General features: G+C 39.4%; 1 protein-coding gene across 1 annotated transcript in view; it reads left to right on the top strand.

The window, feature by feature from the left end:
• ROR2 (receptor tyrosine kinase like orphan receptor 2) overlaps positions 1-15,636 on the top strand; it is a 140,647-nt gene extending 125,011 nt beyond the window's left edge. Inside the window, exons 5-9 of the mRNA XM_019005344.1 lie at positions 3,015-3,142; positions 6,560-6,874; positions 8,533-8,778; positions 10,387-10,589; positions 12,269-15,636. Of these exons, the coding sequence (XP_018860889.1) occupies positions 3,015-3,142; positions 6,560-6,874; positions 8,533-8,778; positions 10,387-10,589; positions 12,269-13,711 (2,335 nt within the window). The 3' untranslated portion in view covers positions 13,712-15,636. The remainder of the gene's footprint in view (positions 1-3,014; positions 3,143-6,559; positions 6,875-8,532; positions 8,779-10,386; positions 10,590-12,268) is intronic.
• The last annotated feature ends 2,661 nt before the right edge of the window (positions 15,637-18,297 follow it).

The following is an 18,297-nucleotide window of genomic DNA, read 5'->3' as shown; positions in this document are numbered from 1 at the left end:
ATGAGTAGTTGTAAAAGAATTCACTCAGTAAGAGAATACCTTACCTCCATGCTGAGTGCTGAGAAAATTCAGTTTCCAGGTGCACTGTCTTTGATTCAGCCTTCTAGCAAAGTTGGAAAAAAGACCAATGCTTAACATGCACTGGAATTTATTTTGTAAAAAGAAGTAAATACTATAAAAACAGGAAAAAATAGAGAAATGTTAATGCTGCCTTTAAGCATGCACAAATTAAAGAACAAAGGTAAAAAAGTACCTCTGGTGGACAGCTTGTAAGATTTCTGCAAGTGGAACAAATTGAACTCTTCTGGGTTCCTTTTGTGGAGTCAGATTTCTGCTTTTGCCAGGGTTCTTGATCAGAGCAGACATTATAGCTCAAGCAGCAGGAAATGGAGGAGTCAGTACTTCTGCCTGTTTTCAGCAGCTTTTAATTACTGCTCTGATCAGCAACTGAATTGCTGGCATATGGTTTGGAGCAAGATTCAAAGCTGCACATGGTTCCAAGGTCTTCCATTTGAACTGAGCATTATGACACTCCTATGTCGTTTTATCAGACTCATAGGTTATCTTTATCTTATCAGGTTGCTTTTTGTTGAAGATTTTTTGCCATGTCCCAAGGGTACATGTAGCTGAAGGACAGAGTAAGCTGTAAGGAGACTTTTACTGCTGGCACTTGTGCAGCTGAGATCAGTTTTTTTCCCTAAGAAGACTATGTAATTTTGTTCTCTCTGCGCTAGCACTGGTCAAACAGCATTCACCGAGTTTCCTGACCTGACAAAGATGCATGTAGAAAAACAGCCGCGCTTCTGTCAGAGTTACTGACATCAGGTTACTGTTTACTTTAGCTTGTGTCCATGGTAATGGTCGTATCTAGTTTAGTATAATCTGTGGTTGACTATAACATGGGAGAGGGGAGCATATGTGTGTATTTATAGTATCTAAGCTGTGTTTAAAAGTTCTTGACAGAAATAAATAAACGGAGCTAAGTAAGAGATCACACTGCTTTTGTCACCAAACCCATGCTGTTTGGAGTGCTCCTTTTTTTTTTTTTCCTTTTTATTACTGACAAGAGAACCCTGAACTGAGACCTGAAGTGTGAGATACAGTTTCAGTAAGATACATTGCAGACTTTGTTCCGCAGGATAGGGGTATGAATTCACTCTTAAGAAGGAGGTCAAATAGAGGTTTCATATTCATTCAGCTCCTTTTGGGAATTGCTGACTTCCTACTGAAGTGGTCAAGGATCATAAAACAGGCACAGACAAAACACTTTGATATTTTTGTCCCTTCAGGCATGATGCAATTGTTGCAAAATTACAGGTTTTGTTGTAAGAATGAAAGAATGTCACTGAAGGGAGTAGTTGATCCTATGACTCCTCCTTTACTTCATCCACCCTAATCAAAAACTTATATATCTTTGTGGAAGGAGAACTTGTTTCAGAGTTTGTAGACAAAATGTTGCTTTATGAATATTAACAATAGTACTGTGATAGGAAATAAAGGCCATATCTGGATAACAACTGCATGATACGCTTTATATCCATGACTTACAAGAGTCGTGTTAAGTCATTATTTTTTGGGAGGTGAAGAGGAGATGCAGCTTCACCAATGGTGATTGGTGGTTCCACCTTTTGGTAAAGTGTACAGAGAGTCCTGCCCAGCTTTCCACTGCCAAACTGTAAGAAATATTGGTAACAATTCCCTGAAGAGGTGGGCTTTATCAGGGAGACACAGCAGAGTAAAAATGGAAAGATTCCTAAGTAAGAGTAAGGTATCAGTGTAAGGGGCTGCAGTAGGCACAGGTAATGCTGGCTAGCTGTTGTCAGACAGAAGGCTTTCATGCTGATTTCTTCCAGCTAAAGTTATGAAATTTTACACATAGTTTCTGACAAGTTTGTCCTGCTCACATGGTACCTGAAGGAAGGGTGAAGGTATTTGTAAGAGAATTGGGAACATGGGTGACCACAGCAGGAGTTAATATCCGAAGATAAAAAAGTACAAAGTGCAGAGGAACATTGAAGTAATACTTCAAATGTTTCTGGTTTTGGAGAGGTATTTCAAACTTTTGAACCTTTTAGTTATAAAAGCTAATTAAGTTTTTAGATGTCCTACTCTAGAGACACTTTTTTTAGATTATGTTTTTACCTATTTTTGGACCACCATGCAGTAAATGGCATGATAACCTAAATCCATCAGGTTAGTGAATCCTAGCACAGAGGCAGTGCCATGCTGGAGGAAAGGCATGGCATACTGGCTATTTACTCTGAAGTCCCTTTTCAGTGCTCTGACAGTTATGATATGCAGATCAGCTCTGTATTATTTACAAGGACTTTGGGGATGAAGTGTTGAACCTCTGAGACTTGAGGCTAGGGCTTCAATTTATTTATTAGGGCTTTATTTATGTGTGCCAAAATATTCATGTTGATGTAAGGGAGTGAAAGGCCCAAAGCTTCACTGAATTGAAAATGATATTGAAATGTATGTTGAAAGAGAAATTTGGCACTGACTTTCACTAGAGAGAAGAGGAAAAGAGGTTATAGCCTTGATTATTCTTATTCCATGTTTTAATTCAGCCTTGGCAAGATCTCTTCTGCTATCCACTACAGGAAATGAAGAGCAGGAGAGAGAGAAGTGGGAGAAGAGAACAAACTGCTTAATTTTATGTGGTACAGCTGGATGCCAAAAATGCATGAGGACATGTAACTAGATCTATGTTGCTGTCTCAGTCTAAAGACTTTTTAATAGATTCATCTGTCAAATTCCATTATTATTTGTTTATTATTTTAAAATAAATATTGGGTTTTGCTTTCTTCTTTCTGCAATGGGCTGTTTACAGGGTTCCTCATTAATACTTCTAAGGTAAGAGAGAATTGGAGGAAAAAGCTGCACCTTGGGAATGGGACAGTTTCAGATTTACAGTATTTTGAGTGTTTCCACTTTTATAAGAATGTATTTTGTAAAAATCCATTGGCAGCAGAGAGACATCTGCATATAAAATCCTAACATATCTTTTGCAGAGAAGATTACCATGAAGATGGGTTCTGTCAGCCGTATAGGGGAATTGCGTGTGCACGAATCATTGGAAACAGAACCATTTATGTGGACTCCCTCCAGATGCAAGGGGAAATTGAAAACCGAATTACTGGTAAGCTTACACATCTCTTTAGGAGGGAGAAAGAAACATTCATAGAAGTATCCAATTCAGGTAAAAACAGTGCTATCATCCTTCTAGTTTTGTCAGGCAATGACAAAGACATCTTTATATTAAGGTTTACAGGGGGTGAGACTGTTTCTCGCTTGAGCAGTTAGTAAAATTTGGAGCAAGGAGGGTGAGTATCTGTGGTAATGTGTAAAGCTTCTTCCATATCCTTATGTTAAATGTCAGAGTACTGAATTTTTAACAGTTTCTAGTTTATACTGGAGCTTTTTGCAGGACGGATTAAAAACTTTTGAGTTTTTTTAATGAATCTGTGATGCAGTGAAAAAGTACTGATCTTTTATTTTCTTGAAAAAGTGTATGGTGGCCTTTCCCTCAGGCTTCTTTCCTGTTTGCATAATTCTGGCAGAGTCTGGATTTCACATTGATTTATATAAAACAAGAGCTGACCTTCCTGTGCTCTGTCTATGCTTAATCTTTCTCTGAACATAGTTTTTGTACAGAGTTGCAAACATGCATCCAAAACCTTAATGACTTTTAATGGGCTGTATGTCAACATGGGTTTTCTTCACTGGATCTCAGTTAGCTGATATTAATATATTATACTATATTATCAGCTGTGACTCTGATGTACACAAAGAAGAGCAAGCAAATGAACCCATGGAATAGAGCAAACTGTCATAATATATAGCAAATTAACTCAGTGCAGCAGGAGCTGGTCTACATCAGGCCAGACACAACTCACTAATGGACTCTCCAACTTCAGCATAATTAGTTGCCAAAAGGAATTTAACTTCACTTGTCAGCTCGAACTCCCTTAAGATATTACCTTAAAGACTCATTGTTAAGCCAGAAATCCAGGTCCATTTTTTGTCCCCCCATTCTTTAAATGGTGACCGGATTCTGGGGTTGGCAAAATCCAGGTGCTGGATCCAGGTGCTTTACTTATGCTATTACAGCACATTCTCCTCCCACCTTTCTCCTGTAATCTTTTGTAATTTCAGACTCTTTAAACATTATGTCATTAAATAATACATATAGATACTTTTTTTTTTTTTTGCCAGCTACATAATCTCTGTCCTGTTTGGAAATTTTTCATCAACAAAACAAAATATTTTAGAAATGTTAACTATCTGAAATTATTAAATCCGTAATTTTGTGAATTATGTTTATAATGCTCTTTTCAAACACCAAAATCAAACCCAACAACAAAGAAACTGTGATAATATCCAGAAATGTTTATTCATTGACTTGTACTACTTTCTGGGATATGGAACTTGGAATTGATGACCTGGCTGCTGTTTTCCTAATATTACCAATTATTGGTTAGATTTCCAAAGCTAAGGTGCTGGAACTCTCCTGCAGTTGGAGAGAATTCCTGATGGAAATGTACTCTTTCAGGAAGACACTGAGAACCACCATACAGAGCTGGCCAATGTCCAGCTAGGCAGTAATGACAGTCTGTTAATAATACAGCTTTTTCAAACAACATACTTCTAAAGGTCATGCCAAACATCTTATGTACCCTGAGGATTTCATAGCATTTTATTGGTTCTTGTAAGTCACATTATATGTTAAGCAAGTATCATAAGACTGGGTGCTCTATATCCAAATGAGAGGGTGTTTTTGAAATTGCAGTAACTTGTTAGCTAAAGGAAAAAAAAAAATCACTTGAATAATTGCTGCTGAGATTTTGCTGATAGTTTTGCCCATACCTCATAAATGGAATTTTTGATGGTAAGTGTGTGTTTCAATGTGCGTGGGAAGTGAGGACACCTACTGTCCAACACCAGGAGCATTTAGCAAGGTTATGTCTGTGGGGAATTTTCATTCTGGATTTTCATTTCCCTGCTGTACTGTTGTGAGAAATACATATTCTTTGTCTCCATTGGCCCTTGTGCTGTTTGGTCCTGGCCATGTGATTGTGTGAGAATAGCAATCTTTGATTAAATAAAGAATAACATTCCTGGGAAAAAAACTTTAGATGTATCTTGGAAAAGTGAAAGGCAAACAATGAATAGTGCACAGACTTGATGCCTGACCTGTCTGTGTTTGGCTAGCAAGGTCTCTGCTGTCCTGTTTAACATCTGTTTTATAAGTAAAATATAAACCCCTTAAACTACCACACAGTACTGCTGTCTTTTGCACCTTCCATCAAAATAAAGATAGAATTGTAAATTGTGCATTCTTCTCTCATGATGATCTAGAGTCTGTAATGCAGTGCCTTCACAAAACTTAGTGTGGAGTTTCAAACAACCAACAGTGACTACTTTAGTCCTTCAGTTTTATTTTTTTCTGTCTTAGTCTTTGGGACAAGCATATGTTACAACTGCTTTTTGAGGTCTGATGGTCTGTTTGCATGCAGTGTTCCAAACCTGACTGGTAAATGGTTGTATTCCTGCATTAATATTTCTGAATTAAAATAAGCAAAGGTGTAAACAGTCTGAAATGCTAGATTTGCAGCTGCTTGTTGCATGTTTGGCATGGAAGGGAGCCTTGGTACCATGTGTCCACAGGAAACAGATCATTGAAAGGAGAGAGCTGGAAAAGAGAGAAAGAATTTATTTGTAGGTTGTAAATAGACTGCTGAATGACATTTCCTCTCTTTTTACAGTTTGAGTTGGTGGAACATGTAGTCTGGCAACTCTCACTCTTAAATGATGCTTTACTGGGGGAGTTGAACGTTCCTACATTTAAAGGCTGATTCAGCACCACATACATGATGCACACATACATGATGCACACATACATTTGCCTTTCCTTTTCAATTTGCAAGAAAACTTTGAGCTAAATGTTAGTGTGTAGGTGCTGAGAACTGAAGAGAAGAGTTACATTCCTGACTCATTATGACATTCATCTTAATGTGATCAGCATGCTGAGACTGATTACATTAATTTTCCTGAATGCTGCCTGTTAGGCTTCTCATGTATGTTATAAGCCATGTCTCCACAGATATCAATGATACACTTCTTTTTGCCTGAAAATACTTGAAAAATACTTATTTATATATCAAAATGTTAGGTGATTTTTGTTCAGATTTTATGTAATTAGGATCTTTGGATATGCCAGTATCCTGGCAGGTGTATCTTGCCTTTGCTCTTTTTCTTTTCAAGTTAAAATTAACCAATTGCCTGTAGTCTGAGCAATGGTAGTCACATGGGTTAATTCCTGGGAACTGAGGCCTACAAGCTCTGTGCAGATGTCAGAAGGACACTGGGATGCTGGGTTTTCTTTCTGCACATGTCAGCTGTCCTTTACAGCAGAAATTACCTCATTTACCTGTTGCACAATAGGCTTTCAGACCCTCAGTGAAAGAATAAAGGTGGTAAAGGCAAATGACATCAAAACTAAGTTTTCTCCCATGCTGTGAATCCATGCAATATCAGTACTTTTGTTCCTTTGCAGCTGCGTTCACCATGATTGGCACCTCAACGCATTTGTCTGACCAGTGCTCGCAGTTCGCTATACCTTCCTTCTGCCACTTCGTGTTTCCCCTGTGCGACGAGCGTTCTCGGAACCCTAAGCCACGGGAGCTGTGTCGGGATGAATGTGAAGTTCTGGAGAATGATCTCTGTAGGCAGGAGTACAACATTGCTAGGTCAAACCCCCTCATCTTGATGCAGCTGCAGTTGCCTAAGTGTGAGGACCTCCCGCGCCCCGACACCTTGGAAGCTGCCAACTGCATAAGAATTGGGATCCCTGTGGAGAGACTGAGCCGGTGTAAGTGTGGGTGTTTCATCCCTGGGAAAAAGTACAGCTTGCTGCTTCCTTGGTTGAGTCTGAGAGACAATACTTTATCAGCCATTCTTTTTGTAAAGAAAGCGCTGAACTTCTCGTTTTTGTCTTGTTAATACTGACCATAATCTTGCACTGTTGTAAGGTATATATGGGAGGACAAGGAAGTCTAAAGGATGGGGCTTGTACCAGAGTGTGTTATATCAACCACCCTGGGCTATGAAACTTTGTGTTCACTGGCTGATTTGATGCAGATTTGCAGAGTGTTGCCTCCACTAATCCTTGCCTTTTTGGATGAACCTTGCCATACGCCTATTAGAGAGTTTTGCTCACCTATCGATAGACTTTGTATAGTTTGTGGAAGCTTCACTGGAAGATCTGTCAGGAAATGAACCACCTTTTCATTCTTTCTATATGGAAATTCGCAAGAATATTAATCCTGTAAATTGAACTTGGGGTGCAATTATCTTTCTTTACCTGCACGGAATTGCTGAAAAATGGATCTTGCTTCAATGAATTCATATTATTTACATCTAGAAGTAGAAGGGCTGTTCTGTTGTCACTAATTATACTCAGACAGTCTTTCTGATTACTCCATGTCATAGCAATGAATCACAACCCCCTATATTGTAAAATAAGAAAACCTGAAGAGACCAAAGGTATTTAAAGTGTGATAAGATTATTCTGACTATCCATTGTCTGAATCCACAGTTAGGAGCAAGAACCATGATATAATGGTGGACATGAAAGACTAGGTCTTTGCTTTTATATAAATAACGTAGTGTAGTTGAGAAGCAGAAATAATGCAACAACAGAGACAAATCAGACAGGGAAGAGATACCAAGCAAAAGGCGTGAGAACAAGCCAAATAAAAAGTCTGGTGAAAGTTGTCTGTGATTCTCAGAGCCAGTGGTGCTGGTGGAACAGCTGAAACTTGAGTATTTGTGGGGTTTGAGAGAACTGGATTCCTGAGGTCTGGAGACGGGACAACAGAAAAAGAAGAAGATTATGGAGAAGGTAATGGTGCAAATATTGAGGAAAATGCATGATTCAACTCAGATGATGCATATAGAGGACAAGCATTCAGAAAGTATGAAGCAGCAAAACAAAGAATAAAGACAAGAAAATGATGCTTCTTAAGAGAAGAAGATCCTGAATCCTTTCTTTCTGAAGATGAAAATAAGGAAAAAGAGGCATGAGGCATTAGAAAATGCAGCCCTTATTCCTACAGCAAGTGAGCAGTGTGAAGAAGATGGGCAGATTATGAGAAATAAAAGTTTTCATTTTTTACTCAGGACTTTTCCTGATGGGAAACTCCTATCTCTGATTTACTTTAACTTAGTCATGTTCTGTATCTAAAGGTTCATACATGCTTCTTAGTCTCAAATTAAATTCAGAATTGTGAATACTGATGTGTGTACCATACACGAGGCATTCCAGGACAGAATCCAGAAATAAGTGGGTGCAAAAGTACAGATACACACAGAACTGAAATTGCAAAATGAACAGCTTTCATTAAATCTTCAGGCATCTAAATTTAAGTACTTGTTTCCACACGTGTTCTGTGAACTTCAGCTGTTTTGGTCTTGATGTCCCTTGATTGTTTTGATTTTTCTAACATTTTCCCAAATCCTGTGTTTTAGATCATCAGTGCTACAATGGCTCTGGAGCTGACTACAGAGGGACTGTCAGTGTTACCAAGTCTGGCCACACATGCCAACTCTGGGACTCTCAGAGTCCCCACAACCATGATCTGACAAGCACACAGTTTCCAGAGCTAGGTGGAGGACATGCGTATTGTCGAAATCCTGGAGGTCAAATGGATGGTCCCTGGTGTTTTACAAAGAACAAAAACGTACGCATGGAACTGTGTGACATACCTTCTTGTAGTATGTATTCTCTTTCTTTTTTCTCCTACTACTGTTCAGAATCCTGTGTAATTTTGAATGTTTCTAGTTATTACAATTCATTTAGGAGGGTTATACTTTTAAATGTTTAACTTGCAGCAACTTTGTTTTGTATTGTAATTGTTTAATGTTCTCTGGAGATCAGAGTTTGTGAGATATTGTGACGCTTTTTTATTATATACTGGAGGCTTAGTCTGAGGTAATAATTAATGATGATGCTGCAGTTCGTATTTTGACCTGTCAAATGACAGATTGCACATGCAAATCACCAGTATGCATTTGGTTTGTTCCTGCTACTCAAGGGTATATTCTCTTGCTCTGTATGACATCTCGCAGGCAGCAAGGATTTTCAAATCCTATAGAGGGAGATATAGCACCACGCCTGATTGGAAAGAAACCATTTCAAGTGCAGAAACAGAGCAGTTTGGAGTGCATAAAGCAGATGATCTCATCAGAAGAGTCCCACACTAGCTGCTAGTGGCTCTGTACAGCACAACTGTTTGCAAAAATAAAAAGTAAAGCTCACAAATTAGTACAGTTCTGCTCATTTTCTCTGTATTGCTACAGACTTCACACATTGGTAATGGTCTTTGGATATGACAGTGTCTTTGAATATGACAGTTAATACTGTGCTTCATTAGGAAGAAAAGAATGTTTCCTGAAGCAAGATACAGATATATCATTGAAGCCACAAAAATGGTTTATGTGGACCTCTAAAACTGCCCAGAACTACTTTGAAATTTTTTAGTTCACTTTTTTTTGCAGAAACATGATTTGACATTTATAATAAATTTCTACATTGCATGTACCATAGGGTAAAGATAACACTGGGATGTGGTTGTGGTGAAAGCAGTTGCCACAAATAGCAAAACCACAGGTTACAGAAAACATCCCAGGCAGTTCCATTGAACATTTTTGACATCACTAGACTTTCCTGAAGTCTCTAAGTATTAAGTGAAAAAGTATTTTAGGAAGGTTCCAGAGCTAAGTGTATTGGTGACTTTTTCATGTCTATCTCTAACATCAAATCTGCAAATATATGAAGTACAGAACAAATAATATCTCTACCAATGAGAAGTGAAATTTATTTTATTCTGGGCAGAAGTAGCACCAGTAGAGGTAAAGAATGGGCCAAGTGTTGATTTAAATGGCTGAATCTGTGAGAGTGGGTCAGACTGCATTGTTCTGCTGGGTCACGCTGAGTTCTCTGGTTTATATATTGTGGTAGAGACTGCTCAGTTGCTTTTTATACCCTAAACAGGATAGTGCAGTGATACCCTGGTCTGTGTTCTGCAGTTTCCTCTACTGTAAGTCTCAAAAATAAGGTAAAATTAATCACATACTCTTACAGCCCTCACATTAAATGTGGGGCTGCTAGTTTATCTTCATACTGTTAATTGCTATGTCCATTCAAGCTTTTTTGAAATATGTAATGGAAAATTATGAAGAAGGGGAAGAAGGTAATGTGACTTCTGTTTTCAGGGTATAGTTTACTTTTGGTTTAAAATATAGCATTAATAATCATTTGTGTTACTATCAAATAGCTTAAAAATACTTATTGTAAGCAGTGAGCATTTCTGTGCTTGACAGGTCCACGTGACAACAGCAAAATGGGAATCCTCTACATCCTTGTTCCCAGCATAGCCATCCCTCTGGTGATAGCCTGTCTTTTCTTCCTGGTCTGCATGTGCAGAAACAAGCAGAAGGCATCTGCTGCTACACCTCAGCGCCGCCAGCTGATGGCATCTCCCAGCCAAGACATGGAAATGCCACTCATTAATCAACACAAACAGGTATTTCTTACACAATTTGCTTAGGCCCTCGTATTTTCAATGTGTCGCCATTTTCAGCATCTCAGGTTGTCTGTTCAAACTGAGCCATGTTGTTTGGGACCTAATTTTCATACTGTGTAGGCTATCCACTTCAGGGAAAGCCAGGTCTTGCACTTTGTAGGTGTATCTAAAAATCCTGACCTTGGACAACAGCTTTCAGTACACAGTATTTAATGGCATTTGTCCTTACCCACCAATTGCCATTCTTCCTGTTGTCTGAATGACTGAAAAAGTGGTTATTTCTGATCCAGTCTTCAGCCTGCAGCTCATTTTTGCTCCTGGTAATGACATGGCCTGATGTGTGGCCTGTTTGCCTGTTTAAAGCATGATGCACAGTGGGGTTTCTTGTTCTAATCCTTCAGCTCAAGACCTCTGGTGTTCTGATCCATAAGTGAGTTGAGAGCTGAGATGGCATGCAACGTGTTTCCAAGGCTGTGTATCACAAAAGATGTTGAAAGGAAAATGGCTTTGAACTCATGTCTACATATGTCAGCTCCTGCACAGGATTTTCTGGGTCAGCTAACTGATCTCTGCACCAAAATCCTGTTCAGAGCTAATGTTGAATTTTTAATCACAGCATTTACAAGATGCAAACTCTAAAAACAATGCTTACTTTGGAAGCTGGCAACATCTGTTCAGGAAACTGGTAGAGTATTTGTTGAATATTAGCAATTGTAACTAATTGTGATGATTTTGTGTGTTAATCTGAATATTTAAATGAAATTTTCCAGCCCAGTCTACAGGCTGTTGGACACAAAAAATCAGAGATTGATCACAAATCACTTGTTAAAGTGTCTTCCCAGCCTGCCCTGCTCCCTCATGCTGTGCTGCCCTGCATGTGAAGCTGTACTAGCTTCACCTCACTTGGTCAGGGACTCCTCCACCTCATGCTCCACCAGGACAGATGCATTACATCACCATCACAAACTTCTTTGCTTTCCCTTCCAGCTGCAGGAGGAAGGCTCTGGGGATTTCCCACTCTTGGGTTTGCAACCTTTTCCTTCAAGTATCAGAGAGAAATTCCCCTTTCTTGTCCAATTCCACCCCTGTCTTTATTGAAGCTAACTGAAGGTTCCTCAGCTGGGGTACTGTACATTTCTGCCCATGGGCAGGGTCCATGCCTATAGTGCAACAGAGAAGAAAGGGCATTATCTGGTACTGCAGAGCTGAAAGAGAGAGGTTTTGTTCCTTCTTCTGTGGAAAGGATGTTTCAGTTCACTCTGAGACTGCCACCTCCTCAACCTCTGTGCTTTTCTGACAGATATCCACTGGGCAGCTTGGGACTGGTCTGCAGGGAAAGTACAGATGCAGTTAATAGATGTCATTTCTTGCCAGATTTACTCTGAACCCAATATTCATTTAGCATGCAGGAAGTGTGGCCACTCCTTTATAAAATAACTATATACATTGTCCTGCAGTATAATTCAGTTTATATTTCTGAAAGTAGTGTAACTCATTTCAATGTTAATTGTGAAATCAATGTACTGATGTGAATACACAAAAACCCAGAAAACTCCTTTTGGCCCAATCTATCTTCCATTTGGAGATTTAACCACTGGGAGATTTTCTTTAATAAGAGATCCTGTTATTCAGAAAACATTGTGATTTTTTTGTACTGACTTGTGTTTTCTTCATTTCAGGCTAAGCTTAAAGAAATTAATCTCTCCACTGTGCGATTTATGGAGGAACTAGGAGAGGAGAGGTTTGGCAAAGTCTACAAGGGGCATCTCTTTGGTACAGCACCAGGTGAACAGACACAAGCTGTTGCCATTAAGACTCTTAAAGACAAAGCAGAACTGGCTCTTCGGGAAGAATTTAAACATGAGGCAATGATGAGATCACGGTTACAGCACCCAAACATAGTTTGTTTGCTGGGAATAGTGACAAAGGAGCAACCTATAAGTATGATATTTAGTTATTGTTCCCACAGTGATCTCCATGAGTTCCTGGTGATGAGATCTCCCCACTCAGATGTTGGCAGCACTGATGATGACAAGACAGTAAAATCTACTCTGGAACCAGCAGACTTTTTTCACATTGTGACTCAGATAGCTGCAGGAATGGAATATCTTTCTAGCCACCATGTTGTCCACAAGGACTTGGCCACTAGAAATATACTGGTGTTTGATAAACTGAATGTGAAAATATCTGATTTGGGCCTTTTCAGGGAAGTTTATGCTGCTGACTACTACAAATTGATGGGAAATTCCCTTCTTCCTATCCGGTGGATGTCCCCTGAGGCTATTATGTATGGCAAGTTTTCTATTGATTCGGATATATGGTCATACGGAGTTGTGTTGTGGGAAGTTTTCAGCTATGGCCTGCAGCCTTACTGTGGTTATTCCAACCAGGATGTCATTGAGATGATCAGGAACCGACAAGTTTTGCCATGTCCCGATGACTGCCCGACATGGATATACACATTGATGTTGGAGTGTTGGAATGAATTTCCCAACAGAAGACCAAGATTTAAGGATATACATAACAGACTAAGAACATGGGGGAACCTTTCTAATTACAACAGCTCAGCGCAAACTTCCGGGGCAAGCAACACCACACAAACAAGTTCTCTCAGCACAAGCCCTGTTAGCAATGTCAGCAATGCTAGATACATTGGACCAAAGCAGAAAACTCCAGCCTTCCCTCAACCTCAGTTCATACAAATGAAAGGCCAGATGAGACCAATGGTCCCACCTCCTCAGCTCTACATTCCAGTTAATGGTTACCAGCCAATGCCTGCCTATGGTGCTTACTTGCCAAATTTTTATCCTGTCCAAATTCCAATGCAAATGGCTCCTCAGCAAATACCTCCCCAGATCATTCCCAAACCGGGCTCCCACCACAGTGGGAGTGGATCTACCAGCACAGGCTATGTAACAACAGCACCTTCCAATGCATCAGTGGCCGACAGAGCTGCTCTGCTGTCAGAAGGCACGGATGACACACACAATGGAGTGGAAGATATTGCCCAGAGCCCTGTCCAGGAGGAGGAGGAAGAAGAGGGCTCTGTGCCTGAAACAGAATTGCTGGGAGATAATGACACACTTCAGATGGATGAAGCAGAAATTCAATCAGAAGCCTAAGGAATTTGGCCTCATTGATGAGAATTCCACATCACTTCCATGAATGGAGAGAGTAGATCTTTAGGCTTAATAGAGTGATTTTGATCTGACTCAAACAAAACTAAAAAAAAGTTACATCCGTTTAAAAGTGCAACAGTAATAACATACCAGGTTTCCATTGCCACCAGTAGATTTTTCAAATATGGTGGCATAGACTTGCTGGATTTAACCTTTTTTACTGTCCTACAGTTCTTGAGAGAAGCTGCTTTTCAAATATGTACTGTTGCTGTGCAACGTATTGCAGAATAGCACTGCACACCATGTATATCTTGATATATGGGTGTAATGTTAGTGAGTTATGCTTAATCCAGTAACACAAAAAGGAATCCAGCTATGGTTGCAGAATTGCTCTAAGCATAAAGAAGTGCCCTGGATGTGATGGACGGCTTAGTTTGTAGTATTTATCTCTTCGACATCATGGACACAAGATTGTTTGTTTTTTGAGTCTGAAAAATGAAGTTGAGAATAATGATCTGTGTTTGTATTACAATAACAAGAAAATGGGGGAAACTGAACATAAAATTGACTGTGCTGAGTAAGACCACAGGTCTGTCCAGCCCAGTATCATGTCTTGAAAGACCATCGATAATGCCTGCCAAGGGAGAGACTGCAAGGGCAATTTCCCTTGCAGAAACTTCCCAGGATATTGCCCCAGCCTCCAGCAATTTGTGGCTTAGGGTCTTCCCAAGACAGAAGTGTATTTTTTTTTCTGTTAAATAGCCCTTGATGGAATTTTCTACCATGGATTTATCCAAATGATTAGGACTCACATAGAGCTAGAGTATCCACAACAGCTTGTGGAATAACCTGAGAGGAGAATGGATGGTTTTCTTTCATCACTTTGGGTGAATGACTGACAGAAGCTTCCAAATGAGATCATCTGACTGCATTTGTGGATGAAAGTATTCCTTCTCTGCTGTGTATTTTAAACAGCAAACAGCCTTAATACACTGTTAACCAAAAATGGGGATATTGTAGGGGATATTATAGGTGTGCACTAACTTAATAAATCCAACTTTAATTGGTTATCAAGTATAGAAGAGGGCTCCACATGTGTTTTCCTACATTGTGAAAGTGTTGGGTTTTGTGAGTGACTTACTTGATTTACCACAGTTACTGCTGGATTGCATGTGAAACCATGTTTTTTTTTCCTGACTTTTAGTAAAAATTATCTTTGAACTTTAGAAGACCAAAATGAGCAATAATGTACAAGGTGCTGTTTTTGTGCTTCTATTTGCGGGATGAATCATGTACAGACCTTTAAATGTAATTTATGTTTTACTACATTTTATATACATTTTTTTCATTGGAATATTTGGATTTTTGAATGAATGACTATATAACTTAACCATCTGCAATATTCACATGCAGTGCAGTTTTATGGTGTTGCTGTTTCATTTTGTCAAACATGTGGACAGGTCCATACATTTCATGACCCCTTTCTGTAATACAAGCGGTACACATTCTCATTGCAGCATTGCAGCCAATACACACTATAGCTATAAGTTCTACATCCAGCATGGAGTATTCAATAAAGTGATGCAAAGGGTATGATGAAGTATGTTATCCTACAGCCACCGTTTTGTTATGGTACTTTGTGGAAATAGAAATGGCCTCAATTGCTTAAGTTACAGGTTTCACACTTACACTACAACTTTTTATTTTTTTTTTTACATTGGGATTCACTTGTAAGTCATGTATCATTGTGATCTACACCAGTGTTCAAGGTGTGGCAGCATTACTTATTTCTGGCATTTCACCTGGACTTGGAAATGCACTGGTAGGAATAAAATATGAAAGCTTTATTACTTGTGTTAATATAATGCAGCTTTGGGTGCTTTTACTGAATAAAGGATAAATAAAAAAGAAAAAAAAGGTGAAATTTATTTATGTGAAGTTCTTTGTTTTTTTCTAGGTCTCCTTATCTCAGGTAAATGAACTTGATTAAACTACATTGACTTTCTTTGTTCCTTTGCTAACTTGCTTCAAAGTAAGTGGAGAACAAATGGTTCAAGTTACACCACAGATTTCTCAGTGAGAGAAAACTAAGCAAATGAATGGCAGTCAGTGGAAGCTTCTGTACTGTCTGAAGTTCTGCCTGTTTCTAGTAGTTAAAGACCATTATGACTTTGTGTGCTTTGAATACAATTTGGGAAACTCCTAATTCTCTTCTTTAAGCCTCATAAATTCACTACAGTGAGGAAAAAGGGTCAGATTTCTATACTGATTTTCCTATCCCCACTTAATGTGGATGTGTTCTCAAAGTGATAGTCGAGGAGCCGCACAGAATTTTCTAGGTCAGCCTTGGTAATACACACAGTACTGGAGTGGGGTATTTCCCCTCTGTTGATGTGGGTGGGCTCATCTGAGCTGCCAAGATCTGAGCCATGACGGCATGCAAACACCTCCTCTGCACTTCAGGTGAGCACCTCTTCACCTCTTGAGAGCACAAGCACCACTACCAACGTGTTAGTGGCTACTCTAAGTCATATGGATTGCCAGTAACTTCTTGTTCTGCAACTTCCCAGACTACTCTTGCTGGTGATATCTGCTGCACAGCCCCAGCCGGTGTCAGACTCTGCCTTTGCTCCCCAGAACTTGGAAGAAAGCCGAAGAGAGATCAGGGAAAGGATGTGGAGGTAAGTGGATAGGACAAGGTGATAAGGTGGCAATAAGTGAGGGAAGGATTGGGGGTGGGTCCAAACAAAACCAGCACAGTATTACTCAGTTTGGCTTGCAAAGGTACTTTGTCCTGGCAGGTCTAGCAAAGCTGGAATTTTTCTTGAAGCCAAAACACCTTTTCTAGTGGCAAATACATGTCTGGATGGCCAGTAAAGGGCAAGGTATTTTTGAGAACACTGTGAGATTGCTCAAAAATATTTCTCTTTCATACTACTCTGTCTATATGATTTTCATAAGAAGACTGGGTCTGACATTAGAAAAAGTGGATTAGGCGTTGACACTGTCCACAGCAGTCCACTGGTGAGGCAGGAAGGTCCCTGCTCACAAAAGGATATAGGGTAGGTGGAGAATGGATTTACAATGACAGGGCAGGAAAACTGAGTAATGGTTCCTTGTCTGAATGGGGAAACTGACTATAGATGTGTCACTAGCTCCAGTTTGACTTCTGCTCTGATTTTGTCCAAGATCTGCATTTTTGCAGGGTCTTTTCTTCTGTTTTACCCACTGAGACTATAAGGAAGACCAGGCTATAAAGAGTACAGTATAGGCAGCTCTATAAAAGCTGAGGATTCATCCACGATGTTAAGTACAAACAGACATTATTACAAACTTTGATAGGCCAGTTCATTCCTTCATCTAAATGTCACTACTCTTAGTTTCATCTAGTGATTTCCCTAAAGACTTATCCAGTGGAACAAGCTGCCTGCTAAGATAAGAATCCTTTGCTTCTGTATCTGCCATGGCTGTGAACATCATAATGAGTCATAGGGAATTTGCATCATGGTAACAGTACCTCCAACTTTATTAGAGAGATGAATTTGATTTCTTTTCTTACTTATTTTCTAAGGAGTGCATTAGATGTCACTGGTTTTTGTGTCCAGAGGAATCGCCTCACTTCAGCCATGTGGGAGTGAAGGGAAAAGGTCTGATGCTTTCTGGAAGACTGCTCAGGAACATTTGCTGAGTTGGAGCTCTCTCAAAAGATGTCAGACCTTGAGGTGTTTGATAAAATAGTTATAAGGAGGAGAAACATGCAGCTGCATGGAGAATAGCATCTTCAAATTAACCCCAAGTCATAGTTTCACCATGCATAGAAAGTAATTCTCTTTCTAGACAGGCAAATGCTACTGCAAACTGTTCTCCAAAACATAATTTCAGTCACCCAAAATTAAAAACTCAAAAAAAATCAACTGGCAAAACCATCCTCTTTTTGAGGAAAGGGACTAAATTCATATTGTAAGGGACAACCATGTATGTTCCTGTTATATAAATAAATCTATAAATATTAGTGGACTCCATGAGTAGATTCAAGTTTGGGGGATTTACTCAAACAATGGAAAACTGATATTAGAATAGTAGTAGTATACAGCACAAACAATGGCATGGCTCAGTGGATAAGTTCTACTTCCGCCTAGCCAGAAATCTGAATTTTGTTTCTTGTTTTTCAAAAGGGACCTTGTGTAGTTTTTGTTTTGCACGGCTTCCAGATATGACAAGTTTTGGTGTCCTTCACCAATCACCAACATGAATTATAAACAATCTAAGGACTGTTAAGCAATACTAAATGTGTTCACTTGGCAAGATAAACCAAGTTTGCAATATCTGTGTCAGTCAGATCTTTCTCTAGACCAAAATGTACTGTGTCAGCTGTGATAAAATATAGGAGAATTGGTTCAGCAGGATTTCCTTTCCAGAAAAATGCTGTAAAAACTTTTTGCACCTACTGTTCCTGGCTTGATTGATGTTGTAAAGTTGAAGTGTCTGGAGTCCATAACAATTTCTCAAAAAATACACAGGGGAGGCTCCTAGCAGTGGGTTGCCACTGCAGAAGACTGGGCCACCTGGCTTGCTTTGTAACCTCAAAT

Source organism: Parus major, chromosome Z (genome assembly GCF_001522545.3).
Source record: "Parus major isolate Abel chromosome Z, Parus_major1.1, whole genome shotgun sequence".
NCBI lineage: Eukaryota > Metazoa > Chordata > Aves > Passeriformes > Paridae > Parus > Parus major.
Note: the sequence above shows the minus strand (reverse complement) of the source record. Positions and strands in the feature narration are given on the sequence as shown.